The sequence below is a fragment of the Rattus norvegicus genome, chromosome 15 (genome assembly GCF_021556685.1).
Source record: "Rattus norvegicus strain SHRSP/BbbUtx chromosome 15, alternate assembly SHRSP_T2T, whole genome shotgun sequence".
Taxonomy (NCBI): domain Eukaryota; kingdom Metazoa; phylum Chordata; class Mammalia; order Rodentia; family Muridae; genus Rattus; species Rattus norvegicus.
The window spans coordinates 42,132,817-42,147,866 of record NC_141548.1 but is presented as its reverse complement, the minus strand read 5'-3'; the positions used below and the strand labels follow the sequence as shown (position 1 = coordinate 42,147,866).

Here is a 15,050-nt window from a genome sequence, read left to right as displayed (position 1 = left end):
TGATTTGGGATTTTTGCCCTTTGTACTTAAGAAAAATAAGTTAAATTGAATCCCTGCCTTATGCACAAAATTGACTTCCAGATAGTCTAATAACTAAAATGAAGATTAATTTAGTTTTCTTGTTTAAATGCACATTCACAACCATGCACCAAGCAATAGAATGCTTTTATTATACTGGATTCAGTAAAGTCAAGCATTAAAACTCCCCAATTACTTCTGGCCCATGCACCTCCTCAGGGGACATTGCCTAGCTAGAGCCTGGCTGTCCTCCCCACCAGGGGTCCTTGCTTGTTCCCTAGTAAAGGTTAGGAAGTTGACTGTCTTTTGACTTGTTGTTGATGTATTTTTTTTTGTCATAGTTACTTTTCTATTGCTGTGATAAAACACTATGACCAAGGCAACCTATAGAAGAAAAGGTTTATTTGAGCATATGGCTCCAGAGAGGTGAGAGTCCATCACCATCATACCTTCTAAACTTCCCCAAACATCTGGGGACAAAGCTGGGGACCACGTATTCAAACCACCACATTTACTCCCTGACTCCCACATTCTCGGCGTCATCTTACAATATGGATGTATTTAGTCCAACTTCAAAAGTCCCCAGTCTTTTACAATATCAACATTGTTTAAAAATCTAAAGTTCAAAGTCTCTTTTAACATCCAAGTCCATCAATCTCTTAATTGTTAACCCCTGTAAAATAAAAAAAGCAAATTACAGGCTTCTAACAAATAATGGCATAAACTATACATTACTATTCCAAAAAAGAGGAATGGGGACACAGTGAGAAAATACTTGACAAATGCAATATGGAACCTTTGCAGGGCAAACTCCTGTAACTAGATATCCAGTGTCAAAGGCTTAGATGGCTCCACCCTTCTAGCTTTGATGCCAGCAACAAACACTCTTGGGATTGGTTCCACTCCCTGTCTGCAGCTCTCTTTGGCAGATATCCCCATGACTCTGACATCTCTAACTTCTTGGGGTCTTTAAGGCAATCCAGGCGCCACTTTCACAGCTTCATGTAGGAACCTTTCAGGGCCTCCTTGTAGGGTTTCCCCTGCCATATGCTTGGCCTCAGAGTTCTCCTTAACCATGGAGGAAGATTCTACAGCACGTTGTGTATCCCTCATGTCTCTAAAGTCAGAAGCATGTAGACAACACTGCCAAGTACGACTACCTGCTTGGGATGGAGCCTGGCTCCCTTAAATCACATTTGCAACATTTCCTCTTTGTTGTTGATTTTTTAAAATCAGATATTTTATTTATTTACATTTCAAATGTTATCCCCTTTCCTGGTTTCCCCTCTGCAAACCCCTATTCCATCCCCACTTACTCTGCTTCTATGAGGGTACTCCCCTACCCACCTACCCACTCCCACCCCATCGCCCTGGCATTCCCCTACACTGGGGCATCCAGCCTTCACAGGACCAAGGGCCTCTCCTCCCATTAATGCCCAATAAGGCCATCCACTGCTACATATGCAGCTGGAGCCATGGGTCCCTCCATGTGTAGTCTTTGTTTGGTGGTTCATTCCCTGGGAGCTCTGGGGGCTCTGGTTGGTTGATATTATTGTTCTTCCTATGGGGTAGGAACCCCCTTCAGCTCCTTCAGTCCTTTCCCTAACTCCTCCATTGAGGTCCCCATGCTCAGTCCAGTGGTTGACAGCAAGCATCCGCACCTATATTTGTCAGGCTCTAGCAGAGCCTCTCAAGAGACAGCTATAACAGCCTACTGTCAGCAAGAACTTCTTGGCATCTGCAATAGTGTCTGGGTTTGGTGTCTGTACATGGGATGGATCCTCAGGTGGGGCCTCTGGATGGCCTTTCCTTCAGTCTCTGTTCCACAATTCACAATTTGTCCCTGTATTTCCTTTAGACAGGAGCTATTCTGGGTTAAAAATTTGGAGATGAGTGAATGGCCCCATCCCCTAACCAGAGGCCTTGCCTAACCTCTGGATATGGTCTCTACAGGTTCTTCCTTCCCTTTGTTGGGCATTTCAGCTAATCTCATCCCCATTGGGTCCTGGGAGCCTCTTGCTTTCCTGGCATCTGGAACTTTCTGGTGGCTACCCCAAGATCCCCATCCTTCATTGCTACACACTTCTGTTCAATTTCCTGACCCTCTGTATATCATCCTGTCTCCTCTCATACCTGATTCTGCCCCTTTTCCTCCCTCCCCTTCCTCTCTTCCTCCCTAGTCCCTCTCTGTCATTGATTTTTAAAAGAAGAAGCATTCTTCAGGCCCTTCCTTTATAAGAGTTGGAAGCTGAGCTGGATGACATCTTGCCTTGAGGACACCCCTCCTTTTATTCCAATATAGATTAGGCCTCTCTTAACACCCCCTGTCTGCAAGTCTTGTCTGCAACATTAAGATTCCTGGTGCTCTTTTCCTTAATTAAGTTTTATCTTATTGTCTGACCTGTTCTTTTTCATGGTAGATCTGCATAGGAGTGATTACTAACAACCATGTGTTAGTAGGGTCTTGATACCTCCTCCACCAAGGAAATTAGTATATTACTCAGGCAGGTTCTTAGGATAAAACCAGACTCCATAATCTTTGCCAATATGTCACAAGAATGATCTCTGGCCCAGTTGCTATCATTGCTCTCCTTTGAAATCCATTGAGCTGGACTTTCATGACTCTCAGAACTATGGTCTTCTAAGCTCCTACCAGGGTGGCCCATTAAGCTCTGCTTACCATTGTCAACCACTTTTCTAATCCAAAGTCCTAAAGTTTTCTGTATTTCTCTATGAAACAGCTTGACCACAATATCCCACTTCTGGTACCAACTTCTATATTAGTCATTCTTCTATTGTTATGGTAAAACTTTATGACTGAGGCAACTTATAAAAGAGTTTATTGGGGATTATGGGTCCAGGTTCCAGTAGGCTGGAATCCATGATGGTGGAGCAGAACAGCAGGGGACAGGATTAGATGCTGGCAGTCTCAGGGCAACTCAGGGCTCACTGCTTGAACCTCAAGCACAAGACAGAAAACTGGGAATAACATGAGTCCTTAAACTCAGAAATCTTTGATATATATCCTCCAACACCACCACACCTAAGTTTTACCGAGCTGCTCCGCCACTTGGGGATCTGGTATTCAAATGCCTGAGAGCATGGGGATATCTCATTCGAACCTCACAGCTTGCCTATTTCCAGATGCATGTTAAGTTTTAAAAGGTTATAAATAGTCAACCCCTTATTTGTGGGAAATGCTTCAAGACCCTTCATGTCTGCCTGAAGCAACAAGACACTATATATACATTCTATGGCTTCTAGTCAGTGTATTGGATTTCCTGTGTTTATCACTCTTGCACTTGACTAAGGCAGACAAATGGCAATGCTTGCACTGAAGTACTGTCACAGTGGATCTGATATCAGTGGTGACAATGTCAGTAACGGGTGGAGAGCATAGACATTCAGACACATTGGACAAGAGATGGCTCATGTACTTACTGGGAAGAATGGAGGAGTGGTGGGGCACAGTTTAAAAGCCAGGAACTGATTATTTCTGGAAAGTTCTACTGAATATTTTTAGATAAATGATTGTTGGCAAGAAAGTGAAGCCACAGATAAAGGAGGACCACTGCACCATACAGATGGGTGGCCTGGGGAGCATGGGGCCAACTGGGCCTACAGTGAAAGGTCACAGAGGATGAGAAGTCCACAGCACCCTTGTACCGTCACCTTCAGGCATGGTGCAGGGCAGCACTGTTTTACTCCTGGAGCCCTGAAAGTGTTGGGCCCTCGGCTCCCTGCACCTCAGGGCACTGCTCAGCTCCCTTTTGCTTCTTCTCCAGCCATGCCCTGTTGTCTCTGCTCAGACTGGACTCTATAAGAAAACCAGCTTACCAGCCACCCCTTTGTCAGAAGTGGGGCACTCAGTTTTAAAGGCCCTCAGTGCATGTTTTATATTGACTACCAGCAAACAATTCACTTGGCACAGGAAAGATGGTATTACAGTGGGCAACTCAAGTAGCATGCACCCTTATGTTGTCCTTACATGTTCTACTTTAAAAAATGTTTGCTTTTCATTTTTTTTTCTTTCTTTTTTTTTTTTTTTTTTTTTTTTTTTTTTTTTTTTATTAACTTGAGTATTTCTTATATACATTTCGAGTGTTATTCCCTTTCCCGGTTTCCGGGCAAACATCCCCCTCCCCCCTCCCCTTCCTTATGGGTGTTCCCCTCCCAACCCTCCCCCCATTGCCGCCCTCCCCCCATAGACTAGTTCACTGGGGGTTCAGTCTTAGCAGGACCCAGGGCTTCCCCTTCCACTGGTGCTCTTACTAGGATATTCATTGCTACCTATGGGGTCAGAGTCCAGGGTCAGTCCATGTATAGTCTTTAGGTAGTGGCTTAGTCCCTGGAAGCTCTGGTTGCTTGGCATTGTTGTACTTTTGGGGTCTCGAGCCCCTTCAAGCTCTTCCAGTTCTTTCTCTGATTCCTTCAATAGGGGACCTATTCTCAGTTCAGTGGTTTGCTGCTGGCATTCGCCTCTATATTTGCTGTATTCTGGCTGTGTCTCTCAGGAGCGATCTTGCTTTTCATTTTTAAAGGAATAGTAATCTACAACAGAAAAAAATGGTTTTTGAGCATAGGGTCTTGCTCTGTAGCCCATGCTGGCCTTAAACTTGAGGAAATCTTGCCTTCCCTGGGCTGGAATTGCAGGTGTCAGCCACCACACCCAGAGACAGGAAATTCTAAAAAATAAAAAAGTCCCTTTCACACATTTCACTCTGATAAAACCATGGTTACAACTTGAGTATATTTCTCTCCAGTCTGTTTGGTATGATTATTTCTTTATGGTTATAATAAAAGCATGCACATAATTGTGTTTTTCCTTTTTAATTTAGCTGTAGATAATTATGATCTAATCATATACATGCTGTACTGTCAACATAATGGTAATTTTTACTGCATCAGGTTTTATTATTTTGATCTATCACTGTTGAAAGCTATTAACCTATTTTTGTTAGATTTCTTCTCCCATTTTAGCAAGTAGAACATTTCAGAGTATGGTAGAACTTTCTGTCCACTGTCTTTTTAGTCACCATGTTGCTTTGAGGTTTTTAGGAGTACAATATTAACAAACATCAAGAATGCGATAAGTATATGTCCTTAGAGTCCCATCAGAAGTCTAGCTAGTGTAGAGCCGTGTGGGCCAGAGGCATGTGCTGGTGTAGAGCCGTGTGGGCCAGAGGCATGTGCTGGTGTAGAGCCGTGTGGGCCAGAGGCATGTGCTGGTGTAGACCGTGTGGGCCAGAGGCATGTGCTGGTGTAGACCGTGTGGGCCAGAGGCATGTGCTGGTGTAGACCGTGTGGGCCAGAGGCATGTGCTGGTGTAGACCATGTGGGCCAGAGGCATGTGCTAGTTTATTCACTCTTATTTTACCTAGAACTCACTGTGGTGGTTTGGATTAAAAAAAAAATGTTCCTCATAGGCTTCATTATTTGAACTCTTGGTCCTCAGTACATGGTGCTGTTTGTGGAAGTTATGGAACTGTTTTGAGGTATAGCCTTGCTGGAGGAGGTCTATCCCTGGGGAGGGCTTTAAGGATTTATAGCCTCATCCCATGTCCACTTCTTTTTGGCTTCTTGTGTATGGTTGAAATACAGTCTCTCAGCTTCCTGTCCCTGTCCCTGCTGCCATGTCCTCCCCACCATTACGGACACATCACTCTTTGTATTACAAGCCAAAATGGACTCTTCCTTAAGTTGCCTTTGGTCATAATATTTTATCACAGCAACAGAAAAGTAATCAATAAAATTATATATGGCTTAATAAAGGCATCTAAAACTTTAGAGAGGGAGTCGCCCTGCTTACATTTGTGTGGAAGTAGGTCAGAGAACAGCAGGTATACTGAGCAGTCAGGGAACTTCCAGTGGAGGGACGCAGCCATTATGCTGCGTTCGCAGCAGCCATTATTAGCGTGGTTTGGAGGGGCAGACTTAGTTTTTACCAGATGACAAAGGGATCTAGTGACTGGTGTAAATGAGGTGATTGTGGCTTTGCCGGCTGCTTGTGATTTCCTGGCTGCCTCACCCCCACCCTAGGCCCCCTACTCATGCTCAGTAACAGAACTCAGAAGACTTTACTTTCGGCTAGCCTTGCAAATTTATTGCGACTTCGTTTTATTAAACTGAACACATTTGTGAAATTGTTAATTGGCAATAACTGCCTCAGTCTTTATTGATCTTGCGTGTTTTCCCATTTCAGCCCACACAGCCTTGTATGCCGCTGTTACAGTGACCCTGAAGCTGATGGTTATGTACATTTCTATTAACTTATGAAGTAAATGTGTAGAGATCCTTAAAACAGTTATCCTTTTACTATATACTATGTGGCTGGGAAATGTGTATTTTTGCTACTGTGAGGCTTTCCATGTTTTTATAGAGGAGAATAAACAAATGTTCTATGGAAATATCTTTAAATTATTTTAGGAACATTTTAAATGTCTGTTTATTATTGTGCACATGTGTGTATGTTTATGTGTGGGCATAGAATGACAACTTCCTAGGAACCGATTCTCTTCTTCCACCTGTTGAAGCCTCTTGTTATTTCATGGTTCCTCACTCCACCACCATTTTGCCACAAGAGTGCTGGATTACAGATGTGAGGCACTGCATCTAGCTTTTGTGGCTCTGGGGTTGAAATTCCAGCCAGCAGGTTTCCACAGCAAGCCTTTTACCTGCTGAGCCATCTTGCTGGCACTAAACTATTGTTCAGCGCCAAAACCTTGCTTTATAAGACAAAGTCTTGAGCCGTTTTGATCATCAGATAACAGGAGCAGCTTCTTCGCTCAGCTAACGGCTGTGGTGACACACAGTGACCAACTTAATTTGGATACATGATTTATCTGTGTTTTGTTCTCTGCAGGAATGGGCTGCTTCTGGGGAGCTGAGCGCAAGTTCTGGCTCTTGAAAGGAGTGTATTCAACCCAAGTGGGTTTCGCAGGAGGCTACACACGCAATCCCACCTACAAAGAGGTCTGCTCAGGTAGGGACGGAGATTCAGTCACTGGAAGAACAAGGGGGTCATCCCTACCAGTGGTGACAAGATCTTTGAAATGGAAAGGATATATATTGAAGAACATGTACTTGTCTGCTTTCTTCCTAACCATTCCTATAAATATACTTCTTTGCTTCTCATGTTGTATCTGTAGAGGATGATGAACTTCCCCCATGGAATGCATTTTATTCTTTTGCTGTGGAAAAAAATCACATAAGACTTGGTTGATTGGAATAATTGTGCATTTAGCTTAGCAAGCGTGGCTGGGCTCAGCTTGGCAGATCTTCGAGGCTCTCCTGGTGACACTCATGGGACCATGTCACCTGGTGGGAAGTTCAAGGACCAGCTGTTCTTAAATGACCTCCTGTGGCAGTCAGTGCTGGCTGCTGGTCAGCACTCACTGAGAAATGAGGATGCCTTAGATGGGTGTGAGCTAATGCAAGTGCTGGTGTGTGTTAAGACCTGGAAACAGCAAAAGGATGAGCCCTCTTCTCCATGTATTCATTTGCTATTGCCCCACCGACTATACTGGGACACACAGTCTAGCCTAGACAGTGCTTCTGACCCCAGTACAGGGATCCAGGGAGGTACGAAGAAATCAAGACGGTTTGTTATAGTGGTCTCCATGTGCCTCAGATGCCTCACGCAGTAGATATACTCTGGGGGAGATCATGAGAAGCCATGCTGTGATACAGGGATCTGTCAATTACCACTCCCTGCCTGTCTATAAATAAAAGTTTTCTAAAGCACATTTGTATTAGTATTGGTCAGGTTCTCAAAAGGAACAGAACTGACAGAAAGAATATATATCTTAAAAGGGAATTATTAGACTGTCTTATACAATGAGGGTAGCCCAACAATGGCTGTCTCACAGTGGAGAGGTGGAGAGTCTGGTATGAGGCTGATGTCTTCACGGTCCCAATCTGGTGTTGAAGACTTCGAGGATTCCTGGAGAACTGCTGATTTTCAGACTGTGCTGAATCCCAAGCAAAGTTGCTTCTTTTTCCTTTTATCTGGGCTGCCACCAGAAGGTGCTGTCTAGATAAGGTGGGCTTTACTGCTTCAAATAATTTGAGTAAGAAAGTCCCTCACAGACCACCCAGCAGCTTGTGTTTTGCTTGATTGCAGATGTCAGGGCATCACAATAGCAGTGCTCATTGCCAATGGACATGTTCGTGCCCCAACAGCAAGGGTGTGTGGTTCAGTGGGTGCAGTGTGGACTGCAAAGCAGGAAGCACTTACTGCCCCGCCCTTTGCAGAGAAGGACGTGCTGACTGCTGCTGAGGGAGAACACAGGAAGATGCCCATGCAGGCTCCAGCCAGTGCAGTTCCTGCAGGACTTCGTTTCTGGCATTCAACAAGTTCCCTTGCTTTCCTCATGCCTAGCATTGTATGGTAGCTTTTTGGGCTATCCTAGAACTCACCATGTAGACCAGGCTGCCTTCCAACTTACTGAGGTCCACTTGCCTCTGCCTCCCAGGTGTTGAATGAAAGGTGCGTGCCACAATGTCTGCCCCATCCACCTATTCTTGGTGCTATTGCAGGAAAGCCCACTGTGTTTCCACCGGATCTGGTTTCTTTTCCACCCGGGAGCAGGTTGGTATCTCCCAGTGTCTCTGGGATGTTGATGAGACTTGTAATCACCACAAAGCGACACAGTGGGAATCGGTGATGGTCCTCCTTCCAGGAACCTCTGGGCACTCAAGTGCACAGGCCACAGAGAGACGGATATGCATACATGCAATTAAAAGTAACTAAATAAATATTTTTTAAGAAGGAAAGAAAAAAGAGACTGGAGGATGTAGCTGAGTGGTAGAGCACCTACCTGGTATGTGTTAGACCCTGAAATCAGCCAACAGGGCCAAAAAAAGCTTATCACCACCCTAAAAGGTCTTACTTTGTAATGTTTCCGGAGACCTGTGGTTTAAGTAATATTTAAAAATATAGTTGGGCCTGGTGCTACAGCACTGTACTTCTACCCATTAAGAAGGCTAAGGGAGGAGAACTACAAATTCAGGGCCTACGTATAGAGTGAATTCAAGGCCAGCTTAGGCAACTTAGCAAGATCTTGTCTAAAAGGAAAAAAGAAGGGATACATTTCAGTGGCTTGCCTAGTGTTGGTTCAATACCCTACACAGAAAAAATAAAAAATAAAACGACATTCTAAATAAGTGACTACTTATATCAAGATAAAAGCTTGAGGGCCAGGCATGCCCGCAATTCCAGCGCTTGGCAAGCTAAGGCAGACAGATCGTGAGTAGAAGGCCAGCTTGGGCTATATACGTCTAAGCAGCTTGGACCTTGTAGTGAGATACCATTTTAAACAAAGAAAAACGTTAAAAATGGAGGGGGAAAAAGCAAGGGGTTTGAGGGCATTAGTTCTGGAAGATCACTGGGGCTCATGGGCTCATGAGGGAGTAGGAGGGGCCTTACTGAGAAAAACAGCCATGCTGATTTGTTGGTTAAAGTCGGGATTTTCCTTTTGCTTGTCACTGCAGCAATGGAGGTGCTATAAGAGCTTTAGTTCCCACTCATAGGAAGAATCGAATCGTCCAGCATTAGGAGTGTGGGGCATGAAATACATTCTTCAGTGGTCAGTCCACATATATTTTTGCTTGTTTCAAAATTAAAGATGCGTTTGTAGAGCTATCCTTAGAGATGCCAGTGTCCCTGGAGATCTCTCAGGTTCTCTCTCTCGGGCCTCAGGAATGGAAATGAATAGATGTAGTTCTAGACATGGAATAATGACGTAGGAGGAAAAGGTTGCTAAAAGAACCTACAAGGGCTAGGGAGATGGGCCACTGGGTGAAGTTGCTTGCTCACAGCTTGATGACTTGAGTTTGAATCTTCAAAACACATGTAAAAGCATTCCAGCATCCCTTACCTGAAATGGGGGGGCAGAGGCAAGGGAATCCACGGAGGCTAGTGGTTCAACTAACTGGGCTTAGGAAGCAGTGAAGAGATTTCTGTCTCAAACAAGGTAAAAAGGTGAGAACTAGTACCTCAAGCTTGTTTCCTGACCTCTATATGCACACCATGTATGCCCACATTTACCCACTGTCTTAGTCAGGGTTTGTATTCCTGCACAAAACATCATGTTGGGGAGGAAAGGGTTTATTCAGCTTACACTTTCACATTGCTGTTCATCACCAAAGGAAGTCAGGACAGGGACTCAATCGGGTAGGAAGCAGGAGCTGATGCAGAGGTCATGGCTTGCTTACTTACTGGCTTGCTTCCCCTGGCTTGCTCAGCTTGCTTTCTTATAGAACAGAAGACCACCAGCACAGGGATGGCACCATCCACAATGGGCTGGGTCCTCCCCCTTTGATCACTAGTTGAGAAAATGCCTTACAGCTGGATCTCATGGAGGAATTTCCTCAAGGGAAGCTCCTTTCTCTGTGATAACTCCATTTTGTGTCAAGCTGACACACAAAACAAGCCAGTACGTCCATGCACAGGCACACACGCACATGCACAGACACAAGCATGCACATGCTCATGCACACATGCACAAATTAATAAAGAAATCTTCTAAATACCCGATTTCCATGCTGTTACCCTCACTCTGCAAAGGGCAAAAGCCAGTTCTGATACTGTATCACTTGTTTATGTCACCATGGGCTCCTTTCTGTTCTCCTCTGCCTCACTGACAATGTAATTGTCATGTGAATTTCTACTGCGTGCTAAGCACCATAATAAGGATTTCTTAAGACTTTGTTTTTTTTTTCCTCATGCGAGCCCCACATGGCATCCCAGTCTCTGTCCTTTAACAGAGGCATTGTTGAGGCTCAGAGAGTTCATGTGACTTACCTTCTCCCTTAGTTGCTCTCCATTTATAGTTTATGCCATTGACCTTGGTGTAAGTCTCCCAGTTGTTGCTGTAGCTTGGTTGTCCTCCATTCAGCCATTCACATGTCCTTCTTTCAGATCTATTCATTGGCTGAACTTTAAAATACATTGTGATGTTCTAAATGACTCCTGTGTGGGAAGTAAAGAAGGATTTGCTTTGTCCTACAGATGTTTGAGTTTGAAAGTGAAAAAAGTCCAATTCCTGCATGATTCAGTCCATGCAGACAGCTTGCATCAGGCTGCAGCAGTGGGTAAAATGGGATTCGAGGGCTTGGGTGGTGATGGGAGGGTACAGAGCTGTCCATTCCACCTTAACAGGACTGCCAACTTAGGGCACACAAAAGGCATGGTTGTTATGAAAACCGATGCCTGACTACAAAGAGATGATGTTGGGTTCTACCCAGACACAAAAGGAAAGGTGATTGGGGTGGGGGTGTCTGGAATTTTTTGTTCTGATTATAAAAGTTAGACCGAGGGCACAGGTCTTCCTGGTTGCTGCCGCTGCAGAGAGCCCCTGGGCAGCACCCCACGAGCGAACTTGAGCCTCGGGATCACAGGTAAGACCAAATTTTCTGCTGCAAGAAAGCTGCCTGGTGAGCTTGGGACACACGGAAGCAGAATTTCTCTAGAACCGGGCACGTTCTGTGTTTACCGGAAGTCCCACACCCGCGGATCCCGGCCCGCAGCAGCTCTCTGCTCCCAGACCCGGTGAGAGAGAGACCCAACCGCCTGGTCAGGTGGGCACTCCTGAGGCTGCAGAGCGGAAGAGACCACCAACACTGCTCACCCCTGCCCACATCCCTGGCCCAAGAGGAAACTGTATAAGGCCTCTGGGCTCCCGTGGGGGAGGCCCAGGAGCGGCAGGACCCCTGCCACAGACACCGCCGGACCCTGAAGGAAACAGACCGGATAAACAGTTCTCTGCACCCAAATCCCGTGGGAGGGAGAGCTAAACCTTCAGAGAGGCAGACAGGCCTGGGAAACCAGAAGAGACTGCTCCCTGCACACACATCTCGGACGCCAGAGGAAAAAGCCAAAGACCATCTGGAACCCTGGTGCACTGAAGCTCCCGGAAGGGGCGGCACAGGTCTTCCTGGTTGCTGCCGCTGCAGAGAGCCCCTGGACAGCACCCCACGAGCAAACCTGAGCCTCGGGACCACAGGTAAGACCAAATTTTCTGCTGCAAGAAAGCTGCCTGGTGAACTCAAGACACAGGCCCACAGGAACAGCTGAAGACCTGTAGAGAGGAAAAACTACACGCCCGAAAGCAGAACACTCTGTCCCCATAACTGACTGAAAGAGAGGAAAACAGGTCTACAGCACTCCTGACACACAGGCTTATAGGACAGTCTAGCCACTGTCAGAAATAGCAGAACAAAGTAACACTAGAGATAATCTGATGGCGAGAGGCAAGCGCAGGAACCCAAGCAACAGAAACCAAGACTACATGCCATCATCGGAGCCCAATTCTCCCACCAAAACAAACATGGAATATCCAAACACACCAGAAAAGCAAGATCTAGTTTCAAAATCATATTTGATCATGATGCTGGAGGACTTCAGGAAAGACCTGAACACACTTAGGGAAGCACAGGAAAACATTAATAAACAAGTAAAAGCCTACAGAGAGGAATCGCAAAAATCCCTGAAAGAATTCCAGGAAAACACAATCAAACAGTTGAAGGAATTAAAAATGGAAATAGAAGCAATCAAGAAAGAACACATGGAAACAACCCTGGATATAGAAAACCAAAAGAAGAGACAAGGAGCTGTAGATACAAGCTTCACCAACAGAATACAAGAGATGGAAGAGAGAATCTCAGGAGCAGAAGATTCCATAGAAATCATTGACTCAACTGTCAAAGATAATGTAAAGCGGAAAAAGCTACTGGTCCAAAACATACAGGAAATCCAGGACTCAATGAGAAGATCAAACCTAAGGATAATAGGTATAGAAGAGAGTGAAGACTCCCAGCTCAAAGGACCAGTAAATATCTTCAACAAAATCATAGAAGAAAACTTCCCTAACCTAAAAAAAGAGATACCCATAGACATACAGGAAGCCTACAGAACTCCAAATAGATTGGACCAGAAAAGAAACACCTCCCGTCACATAATTGTCAAAACACCAAACGCACAAAATAAAGAAAGAATATTAAAAGCAGTAAGGGAAAAAGGTCAAGTAACATATAAAGGGAGACCTATCAGAATCACACCAGACTTCTCGCCAGAAACTATGAAGGCCAGAAGATCCTGGACTGATGTTATACAGACCCTAAGAGAACACAAATGCCAGCCCAGATTACTGTATCCAGCAAAACTCTCAATTAACATTGATGGAGAAACCAAGATATTCCATGACAAAACCAAATTTACACAATATCTTTCTACAAATCCAGCACTACAAAGGATAATAAATGGTAAAGCCCAACATAAGGAGGCAAGCTATACCCTAGAAGAAGCAAGAAACTAATCGTCTTGGCAACAAAACAAAGAGAATGAAAGCACACAAACATAACCTCACATCAAATATGAATATAACGGGAAGCAATAATCACTATTCCTTAATATCTCTCAATATCAATGGCCTCAACTCCCCAATAAAAAGACATAGATTAACAAACTGGATACGCAACGAGGACCCTGCATTCTGCTGCCTACAGGAAACACACCTCAGAGACAAAGACAGACACTATCTCAGAGTGAAAGGCTGGAAAACAACTTTCCAAGCAAATGGTCAGAAGAAGCAAGCTGGAGTAGCCATTCTAATATCAAATAAAATCAATTTCCAACTAAAAGTCATCAAAAAAGATAAGGAAGGACACTTCATATTCATCAAAGGAAAAATCAACCAAGATGAACTCTCAATCCTAAATATCTATGCCCCAAATACAAGGGCACCTACATATGTAAAAGAAACCTTACTAAAGCTCAAAACACACATTGCACCTCACACAATAATAGTGGGAGATTTCAACACCCCACTCTCATCAATGGACAGATCATGGAAACAGAAATTAAACAGTGATGTAGACAGACTAAGAGAAGTCATGAGCCAAATGGACTTAACGGATATTTATAGAACATTCTATCCTAAAGCAAAAGGATATACCTTCTTCTCAGCTCCTCATGGTACTTTCTCCAAAATTGACCATATAATTGGTCAAAAAACGGGCCTCAACAGGTACAGAAAGATAGAAATAATCCCATGCGTGCTATCGGACCACCACGGCCTAAAACTGGTCTTCAATAACAATAAGGGAAGAATGCCCACATATACGTGGAAATTGAACAATGCTCTACTCAATGATAACCTGGTCAAGGAAGAAATAAAGAAAGAAATTAAAAACTTTTTAGAATTTAATGAAAATGAAGATACAACATACTCAAACTTATGGGACACAATGAAAGCTGTGCTAAGAGGAAAACTCATAGCGCTGAGTGCCTGCAGAAAGAAACAGGAAAGAGCATATGTCAGCAGCTTGACAGCACACCTAAAAGCTCTAGAACAAAAAGAAGCAAATACACCCAGGAGGAGTAGAAGGCAGGAAATAATCAAACTCAGAGCTGAAATCAACCAAGTAGAAACAAAAAGGACCATAGAAAGAATCAACAGAACCAAAAGTTGGTTCTTTGAGAAAATCAACAAGATAGATAAACCCTTAGCCAGACTAACGAGAGGACACAGTGTGTCCAAATTAACAAAATCAGAAATGAAAAGGGAGACATAACTACAGATTCGGAGGAAATTCAAAAAATCATCAGATCTTACTATAAAAACCTATATTCAACAAAATTTGAAAATCTTCAGGAAATGGACAATTTCCTAGACAGATACCAGGTATCGAAGTTAAATCAGGAACAGATAAACCAGTTAAACAACCCCATAACTCCTAAGGAAATAGAAGCAGTCATTAAAGGTCTCCCAACCAAAAAGAGCCCAGGTCCAGACGGGTTTAGTGCAGAATTCTATCAAACCTTCATAGAAGACCTCATACCAATATTATCCAAACTATTCCACAAAATTGAAACAGATGGAGCCCTACCGAATTCCTTCTATGAAGCCACAATTACTCTTATACCTAAACCACACAAAGACACAACAAAGAAAGAGAACTTCAGACCAATTTCCCTTATGAATGTCGACGCAAAAATACTCAATAAAATTCTGGCAAACCGAATTCAAGAG

General features: G+C 44.0%; 1 protein-coding gene across 4 annotated transcripts in view; it reads left to right on the top strand.

Annotated features, from left to right (window-relative positions):
- Msra (methionine sulfoxide reductase A) overlaps positions 1-15,050 on the top strand; it is a 319,877-nt gene that overhangs the window by 145,357 nt on the left and 159,470 nt on the right. For all 4 annotated transcript variants that reach the window (NM_053307.2, XM_087585478.1, XM_087585479.1 and 1 more), the window contains exon 3: positions 6,881-7,000. In NM_053307.2, the coding sequence (NP_445759.1) occupies positions 6,881-7,000 (120 nt within the window). The remainder of the gene's footprint in view (positions 1-6,880; positions 7,001-15,050) is intronic.